The following is a 22,399-nucleotide window of genomic DNA, read 5'->3' on the forward strand; positions in this document are numbered from 1 at the left end:
TTATGATGCTGATGGTTATGTTGAGATGAGATGATGTTGATGTTGATGATGTTATTGTGATGATGTATGTTGTGTATGTACATGGGGGGTGTGGTGACCATGTTGGATATCCCTAGAGGGGGAAATAGTGTTTTAAAGAGTTTTAAGCATTCCTGGAGAGAAAAGGGGATGACTTAGAATCTTTAATTATCCATGGTCAGTGCATTGATGATGCTCATGTTTCATACTTCATATTGCATGGAAATGGTACAAACTTTTTCAGTAAGTACTCGTAGTTTTTCATGAGTAAAAATACTTGTACTTGGGGGCATGTCACTCAGTTTGGGACTCCCTTGAGACTCAGGCTGATCACCGTGGGGGGCGGGGGGAGTTGCCTGTGCACGACAGGGTGACCTCGACACTTACTGCCTAGTTTTCCTAAGTGAGGGTGTCGTGTGGACACGCTTAGGCTATTTCCTAGGGGATGGTACCACATTGCATTTGAGAGTTGAGGTTAGGTGCATGCATCATACTGAGCATGATTGATTGGAACTATGGACGGATGACAACTACTTGTTGAGTGTATGTTGGACTAATGGATGTTTGTGTATGTTTATGGTATTTGATAATGTTTTCTTAATAATTATGATTATTTGATTTTTGTATTAACTTCTTTTATAATAAACTCACCCCTTGCAATTTTTGTACCGTGTGGTTGGTACTTGCGATGATTGCAAACCTTTGTTCGTGGGAGCAGAATGACAGTAGTAGAGTACGAGAAGTGAGATTCTTTTGTGGAACTTCTGAGCCGACGTGATGATATTGGGATTATTTTGGGAGAGAGCTGTGTTTTGTTAATCAACTCCTCTGTAGTTGGTTACATAATCCTTTTTTTTAATTGAGGATGTAAATCACATATTTAAGAATATGTATGAACAAATTTACTTTCCATTATGTGAATGATGTGTACTGAGTTACTATGCCTAAATATATATATATATATATATATATATATATATATATATATATATATATATATATATATATATATATATATATCCATCTAAGTAATGGTGCGTTGTTTGGGAATGTATATCGTAAAAAAATTTACTTTAATTTTGCATAAGCAAATTAACGGAGTTTTCATTTAAAAATTGAAATTCTTGCGGTTTAGAGTAGTGATATCGTAGCGACGAGGCGAGTCGTTACAACTCAACTTGGGGATTCGGTAGAGAATGAAACCTCCAATCCTTCCTTCGCGGTTTCTTCGAGGTAATTGTGATTTCTAAGCCTTCTCCTTGTTAGTTTGAGCCTATCTTTGCATCTCTTCGGACTTGGGTACCATTATTGGATGTTTTTACACTTCCTTTGAAAAACCCTTGAAAAGAGACGTTGTAAAACTTGCCTTTATAAAATAGACTTTGTTTTTGTAACATTTGTTGAACCCTGGTCACAGTGGCGTGATCAGAATTTCAAAATGACCTCTCCTTGATATGAATCTCAAAACACCCCTTTAGCCCCTTTTTAAATTGAATGGGTATTTGACCCCAAAAGTTAATATTAACCTTGTCTTTTAAATCTATATTGAATTATCTTTGATTTAGTATATAGAGCTCTGCATTTGGACGAACGAACGTGAACCTAAGAGATCTTAGAACAACACCGCAAGGAACTAAGAGAAAGAGATATAGATAGGCGAGGGGAGTTTATTGTTTGTTTACAACTTTTGATACCATGGTTGGGGTCAGGGAACCCAATTATGGGGATGTATGTTTGTCCCTGTGCATGCTGGTTTTCAAGAAAAAATATGTTTTTAACTAATGGGATGTGATATATTTGTTATTGATGTGCATGTTGGTTTTCAAGAAAAACTGTGTTTTTAGCTAATGGGATGTGATAGGTTTGTTATTGATGATTAAAATTGTCAATGATGTTGTTGTTGTATTGATTGGAATTTTTAGAAAAAAGTCTTAATTATAGAGGAGACTCTGCCCAAAATTTTATATTTGTTCTTCTATTTACTTCTTTATTAAATTTTAAATGGGCATAAGAGTTTGATTTGAATATTATAATTTTCCTCTTTAATTTAGAATTTTCCTTAAAAATATGGATCTCGTGGTATTATAGATTGTTGTTGTATGAGGTTTATGTTGCCTGAAGACCTGGGGAATGTGAATCCCGAGCATGAATTTATATGTATGTATGTGGAATGTGATTGCTTGTGATGTTGTTGATGATGTTAAGATGAGATGATGTTGATGTTGATGATGTTATTGTGATGATGCATGGTGTGTATGTACATAGGGGGTGTGGTGACAATGTTGGATATCCCTAGGGAGGGAAATACAGTGTTTTAAAGAGTTTTAAGCATTCCTAGAGAGAGAAAGGGATGACTTAGAATCTTTAATTATTCATGGTCAGTGTATTGATGATGCTCATGTTTCATACTTCATATTCCATGGAAATAGTACAAACTTTGTCAGTAAGTACTCATAGTTTTTCATAAGGAAAAATACTTGTACTTGGGGGCATGTCTCTTGGTGAACTTCCTTGAGACTTAGGTTGATCACCCTGGGGGGGAGTTGCATGTGCACGACAGAGTGACCTCGACACTTGCTGCCTAGTTTTCCTAAGTGAGAGTGTCATGTGGACACGCTTAGGCTATTTCCAGATAAATGGTACCACATTGCATTTTAGAGTTGAGTTAGGTACATGCATCATTCTGAGCATATATGATTTGAATTATGGAAAAGTTGATGACTAGTTTGTTCAGTGTACGTTGAACCGATGGGTTATTAATAACGATTGTGGTCATTGTTATTGTTTTCTTGTTAATCATTGTCTTTTGGTGTTTGTTGATCTTTTATAATAAACTCACCTTTGCGATTTTTGTATCATGTGATTGGTGCCTGTGATGATCTTGAACTTTCGTTCGTGGGAGCATATGAGCAGCAGTAGGTGACTTGGAAGAAAGTCTTTTGTTGGAGCCGCTAAGCCGACTTGATATCGTTGGAATTTATTTTGGGGGAGAGTTGTGTTTTGTTATGAACTCTTCCTTAATTGGTTCCTTGAATCTTTTTTATTAGGCATGTAAGTCCCAAGTTTAGATATATGTAAAAAAATATGAATTATGTTATGACATTTGAAAGATGTGTAGTGGTGTATAATATATACATACATACATACATATATATATATATATTTATAAGTATGTATTTATTCACGTGTTTGTGAGTTGTTTGATGAATGTACATCATGAAAAATTTACCATCGTTTTCACAATCAAATTAATGGAGCTTTCACATAAAAATTGAAATGTCACATTTTATAGCAAGTGATATCGTAGCGACAAAGCAGGTCGTTACAGAAGGCACCTATTGATGCAATCCTATCCCGCAAAGGCATTGGGTAAAAGACTCCAAGTAGATTGGGCTAGAGATCCAAGGGAAGGCCCTAGGGTTCTCATGAGGCTTAGGGTAGATTTCGAGCCCATGGGCTAAGTATGAGCCCGCTTATCTTTGTAAATATTAGAATATGTTTTTTCTTTCGTTTGGGCCTTGTATTTTGGCCATTCTAGTAGTATGGGTTTTAGCCTTGTATTTCGGGGCATTTTGAGTAGTCTTTGTAGTAAGGACTTTTTTTTGTATTTTCATGTTTTTTGTCATGGGGGTGAGCTTAGCTATTATAGGGGGTGTGTAGCTAAGTTCTAGTTTCTCATCTCAAGGAGGTGAGCTTAGCTATTAGAGAGGTATGTGTAGCTAAGCTCTAGCTTCTTTAGGAATCTTCTTAAGGAAGCTTCTTAAGGAGGTGAGCTTAGTTATGAGAGGGGTGTGTGTAGCTAAGCTCTAGCTTCTCAATGAAGTTTTCTCAAAGAAGCTTCTCAAGGAAGTTTTCTCAAGAAAGCTTCTCAAGGAAGCTACCTAGTCTATAAATAGAAGCATGTGTAACACTTGTTGTAACTTTGATGAATGAGAGTCTTGTGAGACATACTTCAAAGTTCCACTTCTCTCCCTCTTTTATTCCTTCAATTTCGTTCTCCCCCCTCTCTCTTTCTCTCCCTCTTTCTTTTCCTCCATTGAAGCATCCTTCCAAGCTTCTTATCCAAGGCTCATCTTGGTGGTGAAGCTCCTTCTTCCATGGCTTATTCCCTAGTGGATGGCGCCTTCTCTCACCTCTTCTCCTTTGTCTTCCGCTGCATCTCCATGGTGGAAAATCACCATTAAAGGACCTCATTGAAGCTCAAAGATCCAGCCTCCATAGAAGCCCCACAAGCAAGCTTCCATCAAGTGGATCTTTGAGCTTCTATGGATCTTTGAGCTTCTATTATAGGGGGCTTCTATGGATCTTTGCGGGATAGGATTGCATCACCTATAATGGGTAGATGTAATAACAATGCCACATCATCAAGGATTATACTCATGTCTCCTATGGGCAGATGGAAATTGCTAGTTTCCTTGTGCCATCTCTCCACAAAAGCATACAAAAGTCCCTTGTCTCCAATGAACATGTAATCAGAGAACTTAAGCCTATACCAATCACTAAACCTTCAATTTCAAGTGCAGGCCTTCCTAATTTCTCAACCTTCCTTCTATGAGAGGCCAACTTCATCTCAATACGTTCCTAGAAATAATTATAATTAGGTAAATTAAAATGACAAATAAAATTTAAATGTTATAATTAAAGAAATAACTACCTCTCTCGCCCACACTTTGACTGCCACATGATCAGTATATGATGTCAACATTGATGTATCTTGGGGCTTGCTTGGAAAACCCTATGAATAAGCACTTACATCCTTCGTATCTGGATCGTGAGGCTGCTTATGAGCCTCGTTAGCAGCATGATATGCATGCTCGATATCCTAGGTATAGCTGTAGCTGCCCGTTGTCTAGTGCTGATGTTGTCGGCCTTCGACGTTGAAGGACTTCTTCCTCATCACCACTAACCTCTCTACCTAAAATTCTGCCTAAAACCTGACACAATCCTCTTGTTCTAACAATAATATAAAAAATTGCACATTAATATCGTTTGATAACTAAAAAAAAATATTATTGCACAAAAAAGTAGTTAAACAAAATAATATTTATAAACAACATTTAAAAAAAATACACTTTCAAAAAAATGTAACTGAAAGTGTATGATACAACATACAAAAGATATTAAGCAATTAGGTACAAGTAAGTAATGTGATCGTTTAAATAATACTTGAGTTTGATATTTGATCAAAATAATTTTTAGTCAAATTTTACTTACCTTCCGATTAAACTCTAAATTAGTAAAAATCTATTTTCCTAACAAATCTAATGGTTAAGAAAAAATATCTTTTGATTTTGTTACTAAAAAATTAACCAAAAAATTAACACTAATAAATGTTCTAAAATCATACTAGTATTTATTAAATGTAGTATATTTTAAGAAATATAGTAAAAAAGTTTAAATTAACTTTAAATGATTAATCCAACAAAGTAAAATAAAGTTTGATATTTGACGAGTTTTAGGTTAATTTCTTAAAATATTATATAGATATTTTTTCAATTTGAAAACCTTTTCTATCATTAATATAACACTATTCTCTTGCTCTAAAATTGCATCAAAAATTGTAAAAGAAAATCATTTATTAAGCATGCTGGCAAGGTAATTGTCTTTAGTATTTAGTCTTTTTCCTTCTTGGCATTTTTCCGCAGATCAATAATATCTAATTAATGCAACTAATAATTGATGTCACGTACCAACAAAACTAAAAGATTAATGTCAAATTATAGTTGTATCTTTGATAAGATCACACAGTTGTACATTTCAAATCTCTTATTTAGAGTTTGTTCAAAAGAATTTATTTGAACTTATTCTTTGACAAACATTTTGTGTAAATATCTGAAAGATTTTATGAAAATAAATTATAATATGTTCATAAGTTATGTTAAATTTATTTCAATAAATTCTCTAGAATAGCTTTTGAAAATAACTTACAACTTATATGAAACAATTAATTTAAATTATTTTAATGAGTACTCATTCAACAAGTCTTTGATTAAATTGTTTATCCAAATGGATCATAATTATATTTGAAAATTTAAATGTTAATATAATACAAATTCATTAACTACTAGGTACTGGTTACAATTTTCTATTTTCTACCTACAATTCAAACCAACTAGTAATAAATATTTCATAAAATGAACATTTTTTTCCATTGTATTAAACCTATATGAATTTGCAATTTGTAAGGACCACACAGATTGGTAATTCGTATGTCCATACGGATTGACTATATAGATTGCCAATCCGTATAGGTTTAATACAGTGAAAAAAAAAAACACAGCGACGAGGCGAGAGTGAAACTCACAAAGGCAACAATGGGATGATGGCAACTATGAGGATGATGAATGACAATTAAGGAAGCACAAATTGATGAGATGAAAGAGGGATTGATGAACGGATTGAAGAGAAGATGAGAGATTTTCATAGTGGCGCAATGGTGTGAAACTGTAGGTTAATGGTGTGAGAGGAGAGACGGAATCCGTATTTGAGATTTTAAGTGAAGGGTAATTTTGGTTTTTCATTTTATTCTTGGTGTATTTGAGATTTAGGAGGTGCAGGAAGAAAAACTTGAAAGTGCGGGCCATCTTGAAACCCAAAACCAAAAGCCTCAAAAGGCGTTTCCCGCCATATACTCTTTTTGTTCCACTTTCGCTCGCACTTTCTCACTCAATGGCGAAGACTCGAAGCGCTGAGAAAGCCGCGCAAGTAGATGCGGAGGACAGAACCGATGGCCTCGAAATAATTTCCATCGGTTCCCTCTACAAAGGATCCTGGGATAAGAAGTACTGGACCACCTCTAGGGTTTGATTCCATTCCCTGCAATTTCATGCAATCGACGCGCGTTGTTCGATTTCTTTTCCTTTTGATGTCATAATTTGTTCTTTGTCTGATAATAGCAATTGTCAGTAAAGTTTTTATGGATTATTCTCGTAAAATTGCGTTGCCATATAGGTTGCTTCAATTTTACATACTGTGCACTGTGGAGTTGCTTTAGAAGTATAATTATTTGTTTTATGCTCCGTTCGCAACATACTGAACATTTGTGCGGTAGTAACACTTTGCATTGCTTTGTTTTCCTCTGCTGACTGATGTAATGCATTGACATCGACAACATTGCAGGGAAAAGATCGGTATCCATATCCAGTTGGTTATCAAGCTGTTAGAGCTTATAACGGGACCACTTATAAGATGGAAATTTGTGAAGGTGTCAATGGCCCTAGATTTTTGGTTTGTATTTGGGTTTCTATGCGCTTCATATTTTTTTTGACTTTTGAGTCCATATACTAAAGGTTCACAGTTTGCTTTGAATTTTATTAAACAGATTCAGTTGTGTACTGTAAATGCAGATTTCTTCTGATGATGGGAGTTCATCTTCTGGGAAAACTCCTGACCAAGCATGGGAGGAGTTTCAGAAGAAAGGTTGCCCACGAATCAAGATTTGGCATGGGAAGAGACTTTCATCTAAGATGGATGGCTTGGAGGTAGAAATTATTGATGTTGATGAAATCTATTTGTAAAATTCTAGAAAATTTTGCTTTTTTTTCCAGAAATTTCTCTTTTATGTCTTGCTGTTGTATATTACCATATTTTTTTATTTGCTATAATATGATATTTTACCCATAGTATGCTTTCTGTTTCTTATATTATCTTTCCTTAGTCAATAATGGATTAAATAGATTCTACATCAACAATGATATCATTGTTGATTTTTAGAAGAAACAACTAGGTCAATAGTAGACAGGAATATCAAATTGAGGATTCAAATGTTCAAATATAAAACGTTCATTTATGTTTTGTGGACTATGATAAATTTTCTCATCAAGAAAGGTTAGAGTAAGTAACCTGGTAGCTTGCTGTTTTTCTCCCTGCATTCTTTGATGATCATGTATGCTATCTAACAAATCATAGGTGCTATGCATGCAATGAAGAACAAACTAGGACATTTCTTTATTTGATGAATTTGGTTTTAAAGAAGCAAGCTTTACATTGCTAGCAACTCCACTATTTTATCTCAACAATCAAACTTTTTTTTAGAGGTAAAAACCATTCATAAGTTACCTTACAGCTTAATATTTTAGAAGAGTTGGTCCTTGATTTGGTATTAGAGTTTCCACCATGCCTCATAGTTGCAAATACTACTGTGGATTGTGATAGTGGGAGCTGTCTCTGCTTCTCCTCTATCCTTTTTTTCTATTTCTATTATTTTTGCTCTTGGAACTTGGATGAACAACATTGTCTACACTTTGAAAGGAAACAATTTCTGTAGACAAATGCATATAAAATTGGATCTGACTAACCACAAAATTCTGCTTAGGTAATTCTTATCCCCTATGTGTCCTAAGTTTTTTATGGACATAATAGCCTTTGATGTTCCAAATGACTATAGAGTGCAGGATGTGGATTATTGACTACTTGTGTACTTGCACTGCCTAATAATCTCTCTTTGCTTAGATTCTAGGTGTCTAAAGTTGTGTCATACTGTCATGATATTGTCTAATAAATTACCATCTAGTTTCTTGTATTATATCCTATGTAAACAGCTGCTTTTAAATTTCAGAACTCAAATTCCTGTTGGTAGTTGTAGTAATGATCAATGCTTAAAGATATCATCAGTCTCATTTTATTACATGGTTGTGTTTCTACTGTTCAGTTATATATATGTGGTGGTTAATTTAGTTGCAATTTAAGGTATAGTCAATTGCAAAAGAAGGAAATAAGTTGATACTTGACACTGAGTTTGATGCAATTATCTTGTAGCTTCTAGCCACATGTTTTTTTATCCTGTTTCAGAACATACAGAGAATTCATAAACTCTCCTATAATAGTATAGGCCTTGAGAATTATTATCAAAATGCAGCTGCTGTTAACAACTGAAAGTTTGTCAATCCAATATGCAACTATGCAAGATTGACCACTTATCTTGTGTTGAAATTATGTCTTTGCATTGGTAATTTCTCCAAGCTTTGTGATTTGTACTTCAAAACATTTCTAAGTGATAAAGTTTTCTTCTTGACTTCTCTTTGGGTTCTGCTCATGGTTTCTTTTACAAGTCTAGTTCTAGGCTGATATGCAGTGGAGTTGGAAATCTTTATTCCAGTAATGACCTTGGGTATTTTTTCTGTTTTCTTTCTTACTTTGTTTGTGAGGATATCTTATTCTCCTCTATACTGGACACACTTCCTTTCTCTCTTCATTAAACTTTCTTCTTTATAGAGATCTGAACTTGTGGAATTTGTGTCCAGGTTTTGCAACAGTTGCAGTCTATGACTCTGATGACCAATCTCATAATTTTCTTTTTGTTTCTCTTTTGTTATTTCTCAATTACACATCCGTTGTTTATACTCTGTTGTTTTTAATCCCTTCTATACTAGTTGTTCATTGTGCTTAATATAGTTTCTTCTATTTTAATCTCATGCAGCTTTTTGGGTTCAAAAATCAGTTTATCCAGAGGTTGCTCCGGGAACTGGTGACAGATGTAAATGGAATAGCAGAGCGGAGCTTGGTATCCCCAAACATTTGTGATGGGGTTACTAGAACAGATCATGATAATTGCACAAATGTAGGCACATATCCTGATTTACTAACTTGCCTCAGAAAACCACGTGTTACAGGGAAGAGAAGCAGATGTGAACTTAAGAATAAAAAATTAAATGTACGAGCTAGATCTCAGTCTCCAGAACTGACATGTAGTAGACCTTCAATTGTACAGAATGAGAAGAGTCTTGGTCAGAGGAGTTCTACAATCCATTATGGTTCAGAAGTACTTGAGGTCCACAATCAGATAGGCGTGCCAGTCCTATTGCAAAGGATATCTTCTGTTTGTAAAAGCAGTAATTGCATTTCATCCAAAAATGAGTTGCTATTGAATCCTATTGAAATCTCTGATGAAAAGAAAGTGGGAGCTGTACCTTCAAGAGGATGGACTGGTTTTCTCTATTCTGAAGATTGCAAAACTACCGAACTAACTGCAGAAGATCTGTAAGCATACCTTTGAAGTTATATTCTATTGAACAATATTCATTGGAAAATGTTGCTTTATAAAATGTAATGTGTGGAATGGTTTTCATTGGAAACATGTTTGTTCCTAAAATTTCATGATCTTGATAAACCTAAAAGTACAAAATGCTTAGAAGTGATTTATTTTATCTCATGCTTCTTGAGATATTTCCAATTCAATTAAAATTTTCCAAGAGATTGTGTACAAATCAAAATTTAATGGTCTATTTTGTTATAGTAGAAAATATCTTAACTTTTGCAGCTTCATAGGCCGCAGGATGTGGAGTTGAAGATATCTAATTTGTTGGTGACACCAGAAGACAAGAAACTGATGCCTTTATGTTCTAAAGAGTCTGTTGGTTGTATTGATATTGATCTTTGTGCTCCCGATACCATAGATTTTGTGCAAGGTACTTCTATTTTGTTTGTACTGTAAAAAGTTACTTTTCACTTTTAATGATTTTCAGCACGTGCATCTTCGCCTAGATGTTGGACATACTCATTTGAATAATTTGTTTTTACTATAATTTTTGGGATTTATATTTACTTTTGAACCTTTATAATTTGGGTTATCAAAGGATTGGAGATACCGCTAAATATCTTTGGCAATATTGAATAGTTTTTTTTTTGATCGAAAAATGTTAGTTTGTTAAAATGTTAGATTTTGTTAGTAGAGGGGATCGTACCCATGACCTTTCTGCTCTTTTCTTCTCCCTTAACCATCTAACCCACCTTATATCTCCGGCAATATTGAACAGTGTGTTCTTTATAGAATGAAAATGTGGAATGTCTTGTGATACTGCCAAATATGACATTTGTGGATGTAGAGATAGAAAGAGAGAGATATAGTCAGAGAGGCATATGAATAAGCTGTAATTGGGTACTCTACACATGTAGCTACCCTCATTTTATATTACTAGGTTAAGTATATACAGGCACATGGGCCATGGCCGTGCACATTCTAAAACTCTTTTATTCTAAATGATTTTTAACACTTCTCAAGCTGAAGCATAAATGTTAATCATGCCTAGCTTGTTACAAATAAAAGCACTATGCATATCATTCAAAGCTTTTGTAAACATATCTGCTAGTTGGTTGGCTGTCTTGACATAAGAGGCAGGTGTAAGATTTTGTTAGACCTTTTCTCAGATTAAGTGACAATCTACCTTAATATGCATCGTTCTTTCATGAAAGACTGAATTTGATGTAGTTTGCATGATAACTTGGTCATCACACCACAGCCCACAATTTCATAGGACAGGTATTAGCAAATCCCATCTCCTTGAAAATCTGTCTTATCCATATCAACTCACAAGTTGTTTGAGCCACAACCCTGTGTTTTGTCTCTGCTTTGATCTTGCTATCACATACCGTTGCTTACTTTTTCAATAAACAGAAATATAAATAATTGTAAGATTAAAAGAAGAATGAAATAAGGGAGAAAGAATGAGTATAAGTAGAGAAGAATGGGAATAACTAAGATGCAAAGAATGGGAAGAGAAGTCAAGTTTGTTCGAGATGATCATCGCCTTTGGTGATGTGTTTAGTAGTTGGTACGGTTTTGTATCTGAAGAATACAAGGTGTTTTAAACATTTTGATCCTTGGGTTGGGTCAGACTATGAGGCCCAAACTGTTGTTTTTTTTAGGGTTTTTTAATGTTTTGGGGCTGTGCTTGGGTCGGGCCATACAACCCCAAACCCTTCTCTTCAACAAGTCTCTTTCAGTTTCCACCATAGCTGCCACAGATGCCATGGATGCCACTTGAATAGTGGGTGCCATATTGGAAATGGAGGATGGCGGTGTCATAACCATTAGGAGACCCAGCCCGATTCGCATAAGAGAAAGCCTCCACCTGCATATATGCCCATGACCTTGATACTCAATCCCCTTTGTTGGAGCTTTCTGCAAATACTTCACAATGCTTATAAGTGCTTCTCAATGAGTGTCAGTCGGAGAAGAGATGAATTTTTTTTTGATTGGCAAAGATAAGTATTATATATTAAAAGAAGTACCAGAGGTACTCATAGTACAAAGGAAATCCATATAAATGGTTCCACAGTCAGACATTAATATTCTGAGGGGGAACCAAGCTATGGATACAAAATGCATATGAATTTACATGTATAAATGTCATAACTATGCAATCCCCTGCTGATACATAAAACTCTGTGGTAGATTACTTGACCATTGATTGAAATGCACTGTGAAATCCTTCTCAAAACCCCTAAGCCAAGACCATAGAAGGAATATGGCTTCTTCAAACAACTTGTTAGCATCAAAATTCGCATTAGAGAAGACTATACTATTTCTAAATTTCCAAATGGACCAGGTCAAAGCTAGCCACCAACAATGCCATCTACTATTTCTTACACCAGCAGGTTGAACACCCAAGTGATGGAGGAAGTGCTGCTTTGGGCTTAATGGAAAAGCACCCTTGACTTGCAGCCATGACATGGTTTCCCATCATATGGGTTGAACTTTGCTGCAGTGGAAGAAGAGATGGGATGCATCCTCTTGTTGGGTTCTGCAGAGAGGACAAAGTGAATCTGTCTTCTCTGCAGGTTTTTTCTTGTCGGCAACCTATCTCTCAATAATCTCGACCCAAACACCAGAAACCTAGCTGGAACCTTTATCCTCCAAAGCTTCTCAAAACATTCCTCCTGACTGCTATCTCTTGCGTCTTCTCCAATCAAGTCATAGGCACTGCGAGTTGAATAGTGTCCCTCTGAATCTGCAGACCACTCCCAATTGTCTGAAATCTGTTGCTGGATTTTAATTTCTGCAATATCTTTGAGAAAGTTAGTTGCTGAGGTGATCTCATTGTCAAACAAGGCTCTTCTCCAAGCAAAGTTCCACTCCCACCCCATGTCTTGATACATTCCCATGGATCTGATGAGTTGATGCTGCTGCAATGAGATTGAATACAGCCTAGGGTACTTCTCTGCTAATGAGTCCTCCTCCCCAATCCATTTATCCTCCCAAAATTTGATGTGGTTACCACTCCCCACCTTCCACTTGAATCCTTTTTGAATAAGCTGTCCACTATTTGTACTAAAAAGAACCTTCTGTAAATCCCTCCACCAAATTGATTGATGACCCACCCTATCCACTTCAGCCAAGCCTCTCCAACCCCCATATTTTGAATCCAACACCTTTGCCCACAACTCTCCTTTGTGGTGCATTAAATTCCACTCCCATTTTCCAAGTAATGCCGTATTGAAACTTGTGATGTCCTTTAAACCCAAACCACCCTTCTCTTTTGGCAAGCACACTGATTTCCAGCTGACCCATGCAATTTTATTTTGATCGGGTCCTCCCCCCCAAAGGAATCATCGCTGTAAACGCACCAACTTGTCTTCCACTGATTTAGGCACCCTAAAAAAGGAGAACAAATAAATAGGGATCGAGGTTAGCACGGATTGAATGAGTGTCACTCTCCCCCCAAAGGATATATTTCTCTGTTTCCACTTAGCTAGCTTTCTCTCGCATTTTTGGATGATAGGATCCCACATAGTACATCTCCTTGGGTTTGCTCCAATGGGTATTCCCAGGTAATTGAAAGGAAGAACCAGCAACTGACAATTCAAGTAGGTGGCTGCCTGCTGCTTCCAAAGGTCAGTTTGGCCAAAAGCTCCAAAGGAACTCTTGGCAAAATTAATTTTAAGGCCAGATACAAGTTCAAAGGACCTTAGGACAGCCTTAATTGTTTTGACATTCTCCATGTCCGCTTCCCCCAAAAAGATAGTATCATCTGCGAACTGTAAAAGGCTGATTTCCACTTTATTGGATCCCACTTGATATGCCTTGTATATATTCTCCTCCCTAGCTTTTCTCATCAGACCATTCAGCCCTTCAGCTACCACATTGAACAAAAATGGTGCAAGTGGGTCCCCTTGGCGTAACCCCCTTTTGGGAAGGAACTCTCCCGTAGGGCTGCCATTGACCAAGACTGAAATGGATGCAGAATTGAGGCATCCCTCAATCCATTTGATCCACTTAGAGGTAAAGCCTGTACGTTGAAGCATGTAGAGCAAAAATCCCCAGGAGAAGAGATGAATTGACTTACATCACTTATTGGAAAGGAAATATCAGGCCTGGTTTCGATGAGATTGTTGTAGATCAAGAAAGGATATTTACATTTAATGTATATAGGTTTAGCCATTGAACATTTGATTATGAGGAAGCAAAAGCTTCTCTATTTATTTGTAATTAACACAATAAGCCTATATAAACCTATCTCTGTAGTGCCTTATGACTATGCTTCTAATTTCTCTCATTCTCTTTTGCTCTTTACTTGGTATTCAGAGCCTAAGAGAGGTAGTCCTAGAATTGTGTCTGCCCTGTGGACCCACTGTCCCCAGGATTTTCTTTTTTCTTATCTTTTTTTTTGCGAATCATGTTCTCGCTTTGGTTAGCAAAACCGATTGCAGCCACTATCTTTGGCGACTTTTCTGACAGTTGCTGCCACCACCTCCAGAAGGATGACCCAGCCGGCAGTGAAGCTGAAATGTGTAGAGAGAAAGAGAACTTGTATATTATGAATGAGAGATTACAAGAAGTCACCGAGTCTCTGCTTACAGAATGTGTTTATACTACAGAGACGCAGTTGGAAGGTAGTTACAACTGTTTAACTAGGACAGTTATGTCTTTGAGTGAAGAATAAGATTATGAGCCAAATTGACAGCACTGAGATTGTCACATAGCACCATAGGTATGAGATGAGGAACTGAAAGTTCCTGAAGCAGAGTTTGCATCCAAAGAATATCTGCTGTAGCAGCTGCTAGACTCCTGTATTCAGCTTCAGTACTAGACCTGGACACGACTGTTTGCTTCCTAGACCACCAGGAGACCAAATTAGGACCTAAGTAGATTGAAGCACCAGAAGTAGACCTTCTATCATCAGCGTCTTCTGCCCAATCAGCATCACAGAATGCACAAACAGCCGAAGGTTGATTGAGAGTAGCAGGATGTAATACATGTCCATAATGTAACACACCTTTAAGGTATCTGAGGATTCTTTTATCTGCAGTCCAGTGAGTTTCAAGTGGAGAAGCCATAAACTGACAAACTTTGTTAACAACAAAGCTCAGTTCAGGATGAGTGATAGTAACATTTTGTAAGGCACCAACTACTGATCTATAGAAGGAAGTATCCTGTAATAAATCAGATCCTTGTTTTGACGGTTTACAATTGGTAACATAGGAGAGGAAATAGGCTTAGACTTCAGAATATTAGTCTTGACCAAAAAATCTCTAATGTATATAGATTGAGTCATAAGAAGATATCAACATAAACCAGAATATAAACAGTGGTGGATTTTGTGCTTTACACAAACACAGAGGGATCATACTTGCTATCAGTAAAACCAAACTGCAATAGGGTGAATTTTAACCTTTCAAACCAAGCTCTAGGAGCTTCTTTGAGTCCATAGATATTCAATTTTTAAACCAGGGACTTGTCAGGTTGAGTTATATAAACCTCTTCTTGTAAGAGCCCATTAAGAAAGGCATTATTCACATCCAGTTGAAGTAGAGGCCACTTATAGGTGAGAGCAAGAGTGCGAATAATTCTGATTGTAACAGGTTTAATTACAGGTGAGAGGGTTTCTTGGAAGTCAAAACCAAACCGTTGATTAGATCCCTTAGCAATTGAGTTTCTAACTGCAGTTGCAGCTTCCTCTTCAGGTCACATTGAGGTTCCTGTTCAGTCTTCTGCTGAAAAGTTACCTACTGTTTCACCAATCTCTCAAAACATCTTATACTCATCATTCTAATGTCAGACCTGTCAACACTCATCTTATGGTGACTAGATCAAAGAATGGGATTGTTCAACCTAAAATTAATCCTACTTTTCTTATTGCTCATGCTGAACCTAAAAATGTTAAACAGAGCATTGCAGGATCCAAAATGGCTTGCTGCCATGACTGATGAATTTTCTGCACTACAGAAAAATAGTACTTGGACTCTTGTTCCTTTGCCTCCTAATAGAGCTGCTATTGGTTGTAAATGGGTATTCAGGGTTAAAGAAAATCCTGACAGCACTATCAATAAGTACAAAGCAAGATTGGTTGCTAAGGGATTTAATCAACAGTTTGGTTTTCCTTAGCAATTGAAGAGGAAACATTGACTGAAGAATTAGATGTAGTGACTTTAGTTACAGCACATTAGATGCTGAATTTAACTTTTGATAAAATAAGTACCAATTCTTGGACGCTAAATGAGTATATCAATTAAAGCTTACTTCGGATTTCATTACCAAACAATGATTAGAGGTTGTTGTTCCTTTAACACTTAGTAAAATCCATTAGTCCATACAAAATATAGTGTAATTGTTATCATAAAAAATCTTAGGGACCTGACATCGTCCAATGTCTTAGGTTCTAACAGTATAGAGGCTTAAATAGATGGAGAGGAAGGCTGTGTTTGGGAACCAGTTACATTTAACCAAGGCTTAACGTAACTGGTGTTCTTTCAGAAGTAACAAAAGAGTTACTTCTGCTTTTGGTGCCTCAGAATGCGCAAACGGCCATTTAGACCATTGAAATTTGTGCAACCAATGTTTTAACAGGGAAACAAACATGCACGAAGTAGATGTATTGTGAGTAGTAGAAGGAAAAAGGTAAGGGTATGGGAATCTATGTTCATTAAAAATAACATCTTTAGAAATGAAGATTCGGCCAGATGGAGACATGCATTTGTAACATTTATGGCTTGGTGAATATCCCAGAAAAATACACTCTGTTGATCTGAATTCAAGTTTGTGAGTGGTAGGGTCGAAGAAAGGGAAAACATGCACATCCAAACACCTTAAGAAATTTATAGTTAGGGAAGGTCTGAAATAAAACAGGATAAGGAGTGTTAAAGTGGAGAGGTGCTGAAGGAAGACGATTTATAAGATATACCGCAATAACAAAGGCATGATCCCAAAAGATGAAAGAGATGCATGACTAAGTAAAGATAGACCACGCTCAACAATGTGATGGTGGTTACTTCCACAACACCATTTTGGTGATGTGTGTGAGGAGAAGAAAGTCTATGAATAATGCCCAATTCATTAAGATAATTGGAAAATGAATGAAAGTCACCTCCCCAATCTGTTTGCAAGGCTTTAATGCGTTTGTCAAACCAACTTAGGGTATAAGCTTCTTCTGTTTGGTCACCTCTCCTTTACAGATTTGCAAGTGAGGAGAGAAGTCAATTCTTCAGTGTACTTCTTGAACTCCAAGTAGTGCATCAACTTCCATTTATTCTATTTGGGGCAGAAAATATCTTGTAGAAGAGCATAAATCTGATTCAAATTATCTGATTTCCTATAGATAAATTTTAGAAAATCCCACAATTCTTTCCTTGTTTTACAAGTAGTAATAATGGACTGAGTTTGTCTACCAACAAAATTGATGCGCAAGGTCAGAATACGTTTGTCTCTGTATTCCATACCTCTGCATTCAACACATCCTAACTGTTACATGATATTCCTTTCCCTTCCTGCCAAGGCTAACTTCAGTGAGTTTGGAAGATGTGGTAATGATCTCCTTAATAGGCCCTTGAAACCTTCTTTTGCTATTATTGGGAAAAACCCAAGTCCCACATCGGCTAAAGATGAAGCCAAGTTAGAGTATATAAGTGAAGGGTAACCCTCACCCCTTGAGCTAGTTTTTGGGGTTGAGTTAGGCTTAAACTCACATTCTAAGAATATAAGATGATATCAGAGCATATCTAAGATTAATTCAAAGGGCCACCCGCCATATTATTCATACACCAAGTCCAAGAAGTACTGGGTATGAGGGGGTGCTTTGAGAAAAATCCAAGTCCCACATCGGCTAAAGATAAAACCAAGTTAGAGTAAATAACTGAGGGACAATCCTCACCCCTTGAGTTAGCTTTTGGGGTTGAGTTAGGCTTAAACTCATATTTTAAGAATCTAAGAGCTATTAGACATCCTTACATGACAGTGGAACACACTATTTGGACCCCAAAACGCACTAAGTCAGTCAAAATGCCCCAAAACACCGCAAACAGCCACAAAACCAACTGAGCTTTATTCAATCCTCAAATAAGGCCCCCTCTATCTTTAAAAACGCAAGTTAGTTGCTGCTAAAACAGACATCCAAGGTCAGACGCAAAAATAAAAACCCAAAAAAATGAGATATTTCTATTTTGCGATTTGCACCATGTTTTAGCCACCAAATTTTGTTTTCAATCCCCAATATTTTTATGGCTGTCAAAGGATATTGCTGACAGCAGCTCTAAACCCTACTTGGCTCTATGATACTATGCAGTGAGAGATAGAGAGACATGGGTAAATTGTAATTGGGTACTAATGTACTATACAATGTTTAGCTACCCTCATACTTATATTTATAGGTTAAGTATATACAAGCACATGGGCCAAGTCCGTATACATACTAAAGTCCTTTTATTGTAAATGACAGTGGATTCCACTAATGTTAAGACAATGTTTTTGGATTCATTGGTGGTGTTTTGATTTTCTAATAGAGTTCTTAACATATCATCTTCTGAAAAGCTCTGTGAAGCTTATTATCAGTATGTTTAAGATTTTTGCATATTTTAATATTTCTGTGTTCTACAACACACTCTTTTAATATCAACTTTCTCTCTCATATTTCTCTATTTTCCTGTTGATTCTGGATCACTTACTCTAGTGCACTGCAGAAAATACTCATGATTCTGCCCCAAGTGAACTGGATAAATATGCTTACAATGAGACAGCTTGTCAGATCACCTCTGGAGATCTGTTAAACACAGAACATAAAGAAGTACTCAAATCTATTTCAAATCCAAGCTCTGAAAAAAGTGAGTTTGGTTCAGCTGGCCAAGATGTGGCAAAGTCAATGATGGCACTTCTGCTTCCTCAAGCAGTTCCTCTACTGAGGACTGTTTCAACAGATAAGGAGTTTACTGTTAGGCCTTCAGATATGTTGCCTTGTCAGGTGAATTCCAAGGATGAACAGAAGGGATATAGTGTGGATGTATTGCCTTCTGGTAAATATACCTTATCTATGCTATTTTTTTTAGCATTTATCATTACTGTGTGTCTGGCATAGATCCTTTCAATCTTCCTTTTGTTTCCACACGTTTGTGTATTTATGTATCCTTGACTTGTTGTACATTATTGAAAAATGTTTATACTGCAGATGTAATAATGACAGAGGCTGCACATGGGGAACAAGGGCAAAAGATACATGGGTGTACAGACTCACATTCAAATACTCCTAATTTTGAACATATGAGGTCTATTGTTCCTGACAGTTTTGAATATAGTCAATGTGATGATTATAAAACCAATCAGGAAATCTTATCTTCAGATATTGTTGAAGCTGGTAGATCTAGTTTCAATAAAGAAATGTGTTCTCAACAGCTTCTTGGTCATGACTTGACAAATGGAACAATCACTTGCCATGCTTCGGGGTTGGACTTTAAAGACATGCCTCAGAATTGTGATGTATGCATTCCTGAATCTGTTCTAGATGACATGTCTCCTAAGGATCTGATTATTTATGAAAGAAGTGATGATGCTTGCTTACATGTGAAAGAAAATCCTGCGCATGTTTTTCTCAGTTCTGTGCAAAAGGACCTGCCAACTGCTCAGGATTTTACTGGGGGTAATGTGTTTATGATATCTGGCATCAAGAAAATAAATTCTAAAATATGGATGAACATGGTCATGAGGGTTTACTTTATATTGTAATATAATTCTTCAGTCTGTTTTGAACTGAAGCTAAGATGCATTGGTCCTCCTGAATAGTTGTTGTACCCATACTGGGTGCATAATTTGTTTTGGGTACACATGGCTACCCAAAACTCATGCCTCAAGCATAAATAGGTCCACGCCATGAATAACAATTTGTTAGTAAATGAAACAAATTGTTACTCCACTTTTCTCAGAACTTGTGCCTTTAAATATTTTTGCTTACTTGTGTTAGGACATTATGAAAATTGTATTTATTTAATTTTAATACTTTTTTGTTTGTTTTTATATTTTTATACTACCTTCAGTCCTTTATAAGAAACAAAAAGTAGTATTTTTTTGGTCCTAATTGTAAGAAACATATGACCACTTTCAAATGTTTTAATGGCTAGTTTCCTTTTATACCCTTGATTTATTGTACAGTTATCAGTGAGATATCACTCATTTCCCATGAAAGTGGATGCATTTAATGAGCTATTAACAATATAACTCATTCTCATTGGTGGAAAAAAGTATTCCTTAGATTATGAGTAGTGTGAGTGTCATTATATCTAACCACCACTTAAACCAATTAATTTTGTAGATATTTTTGGAAGAAAATTTAAATTTATGACAAATTAAAATTCAATCATTTAACTACTTTTATTGGTTTTGATAAATTGGGTATTTGTTTCTTATATATAGGATCTGAGGTAGTATGATATACGCTCTCACACACCTTAGCTTTAGAATAGAAATCTTGTACCCCGATACCTGTACCGATAATGGTACTCATAACCCATGGAACACTGGTCTTGAGTTACTATCACCCAATCACATGACAAACATCACTGGTCATGGTTGCAGCTAAATATTAGTTTATTTTGGGGTTAGGACTTAGAATGAAGCTTAATGAGCTTAGGCTGATGCTTACTTGGATTGTTCAGTCTGACTTGGTCATTACCATTCCTTACAAATTTTATAACACAATGAGCTGAGACTAATGCATTCTCAGGTGTAAAAGCAAAGAGCTATCAATTGGAAAACATGGCAACTCTTGCAGAAAAGACACAAGATGAAGTTGTGGGTCAAACAGGCAATGCTGAAATGATGATTATGTCTTCAAATTTACCAAAATTAGTATACACCAGAAAAAAGCTCCGAAATGATATTCCCTTCCAAGAAAATTGTTCAGTCATGGAGTGTACTGAATATGACAAATTTAAACATGTTACTCCTGAAATGTATACTGCCAAAGACACTTTACATCCCTCAGAAATCATTCTAGTAAACAATTCTAATGATAAACCATGTGAAACAGATGATACTGCAGGTTTATGTGTTCAAACACCTCAAATTCGTAGTGATGTTCTGGGTGGACATAGCAACCTAGTGGATCCTAACCCAACATCGTCTCAGAATCTAACCCTGTTTGCTGATGAAAATAAGTGCTTTGGTACCAAGGAGGTTCAATTAATTTCAGAACCAATGCCCCTGCAAAACCAGGAGCTCAAGAATAATCTGGGCAGCAGTGTTAAGTTTGTGGGACGTTACTTGCACCCAATGCCTGTTTCATCCTTATTTTTAAGCACAAGAGAGGATGAAATCCATGTTTGTGTCTTATGTGGCTATCTGACTGGTCAGTACAGGACCCTGTTCACGTACAAGGTAGCTATTGCTGAACCAACTTTAGGGTGCCCTTCTGTCATGGCTCACAGCTCAATACTGTTGCCAGATCCAAAACATAACTTCATAAAAGAAGTAAGTTATTTTTTGCTTGGTTCATTCTCAATCCCTTCTCCCTTTTTTTTTTATACTAACTGTTTGGTTAGATAAATCCTCACTGTCAAAATCTGTTAGAGTACATTTGTCCTAACAGAATGTAACTTAATGATACACTGCTACAAACTCTAACGAAATCCGTCGTGTTTTATGCTAGACTATGGTGGAAAGATCTGGGGTGCAGTTGACTCCTGGTGGACAGTATGTTGTCTTAATAGGCAGCATAAAGACCCCCAATTGCAGGTTAACTGTTTCAGCAGATTTCAGTTGATATGTATAATATACGTAAGTTTAAATGGAATACCTAAATAGTGTTTCCTCCCAGGGAAGGAAAGATTGATTGTCATTGCTCAACATGTAAATCAGTCTGCTCTGAGAAGAACGCTTTGAAGATTGTCCAAGTAGAACATGGTTATGTATCAGTTGTAACAACATTGGAAACTGTTGACAATGTGCATTGTATATTGGTTTGCGAACCTAACCGACTTGTTTCTGTCGGAGAGAGTGGGAAACTGCAGGTGTGGGTCATGAATTCAAAATGGAGGTGATTATGGTGACTCTTTTTGCTCTTGCATTCCCTAGAGCCATTTATGTCCCTTTCAGAATATGATTATTTCAAATTTTTAATTTGTTTTGATTAACTTGCTGATTTCTTATATGTTTGCTTTTGTAGCTGACAGCATGTATATAAGTTTCCTTTGTTTTTTCATAGAAGATAACATAAGAATATTTGGAAAACTGTGCTATGAAGATGTTATGACAGATTTTTTCTTGGTTTAAATGCTTCCCAAATTTTGTTGAAGTTAATTTTCTGAGTCAAAGACCTGCCATCAGTTTCACATTCCACTTTTCTAGAAGGGCAAATGCCAGGATTGTTGATGAGTTATACATTTGTAATTGTAGAATCTATTCCTG

At 36.2% G+C, this 22,399-nt stretch overlaps 1 protein-coding gene across 1 annotated transcript in view; it reads left to right on the forward strand.

The window, feature by feature from the left end:
* Window positions 1-6,679: 6,679 nt before the first annotated feature.
* Window positions 6,680-22,399, forward strand: part of LOC114389201 — a 38,414-nt gene continuing 22,694 nt past the window's right edge. Inside the window, exons 1-10 of the mRNA XM_028349826.1 lie at window positions 6,680-6,819; window positions 7,138-7,245; window positions 7,365-7,499; window positions 9,437-9,996; window positions 10,285-10,424; window positions 18,688-19,017; window positions 19,170-19,637; window positions 20,718-21,463; window positions 21,642-21,727; window positions 21,810-22,028. Of these exons, the coding sequence (XP_028205627.1) occupies window positions 6,688-6,819; window positions 7,138-7,245; window positions 7,365-7,499; window positions 9,437-9,996; window positions 10,285-10,424; window positions 18,688-19,017; window positions 19,170-19,637; window positions 20,718-21,463; window positions 21,642-21,727; window positions 21,810-22,028 (2,924 nt within the window). The 5' untranslated portion in view covers window positions 6,680-6,687. The remainder of the gene's footprint in view (window positions 6,820-7,137; window positions 7,246-7,364; window positions 7,500-9,436; window positions 9,997-10,284; window positions 10,425-18,687; window positions 19,018-19,169; window positions 19,638-20,717; window positions 21,464-21,641; window positions 21,728-21,809; window positions 22,029-22,399) is intronic.

This window comes from Glycine soja, chromosome 16 (genome assembly GCF_004193775.1).
Source record: "Glycine soja cultivar W05 chromosome 16, ASM419377v2, whole genome shotgun sequence".
NCBI classification, from domain to species: Eukaryota; Viridiplantae; Streptophyta; class Magnoliopsida; order Fabales; family Fabaceae; genus Glycine; species Glycine soja.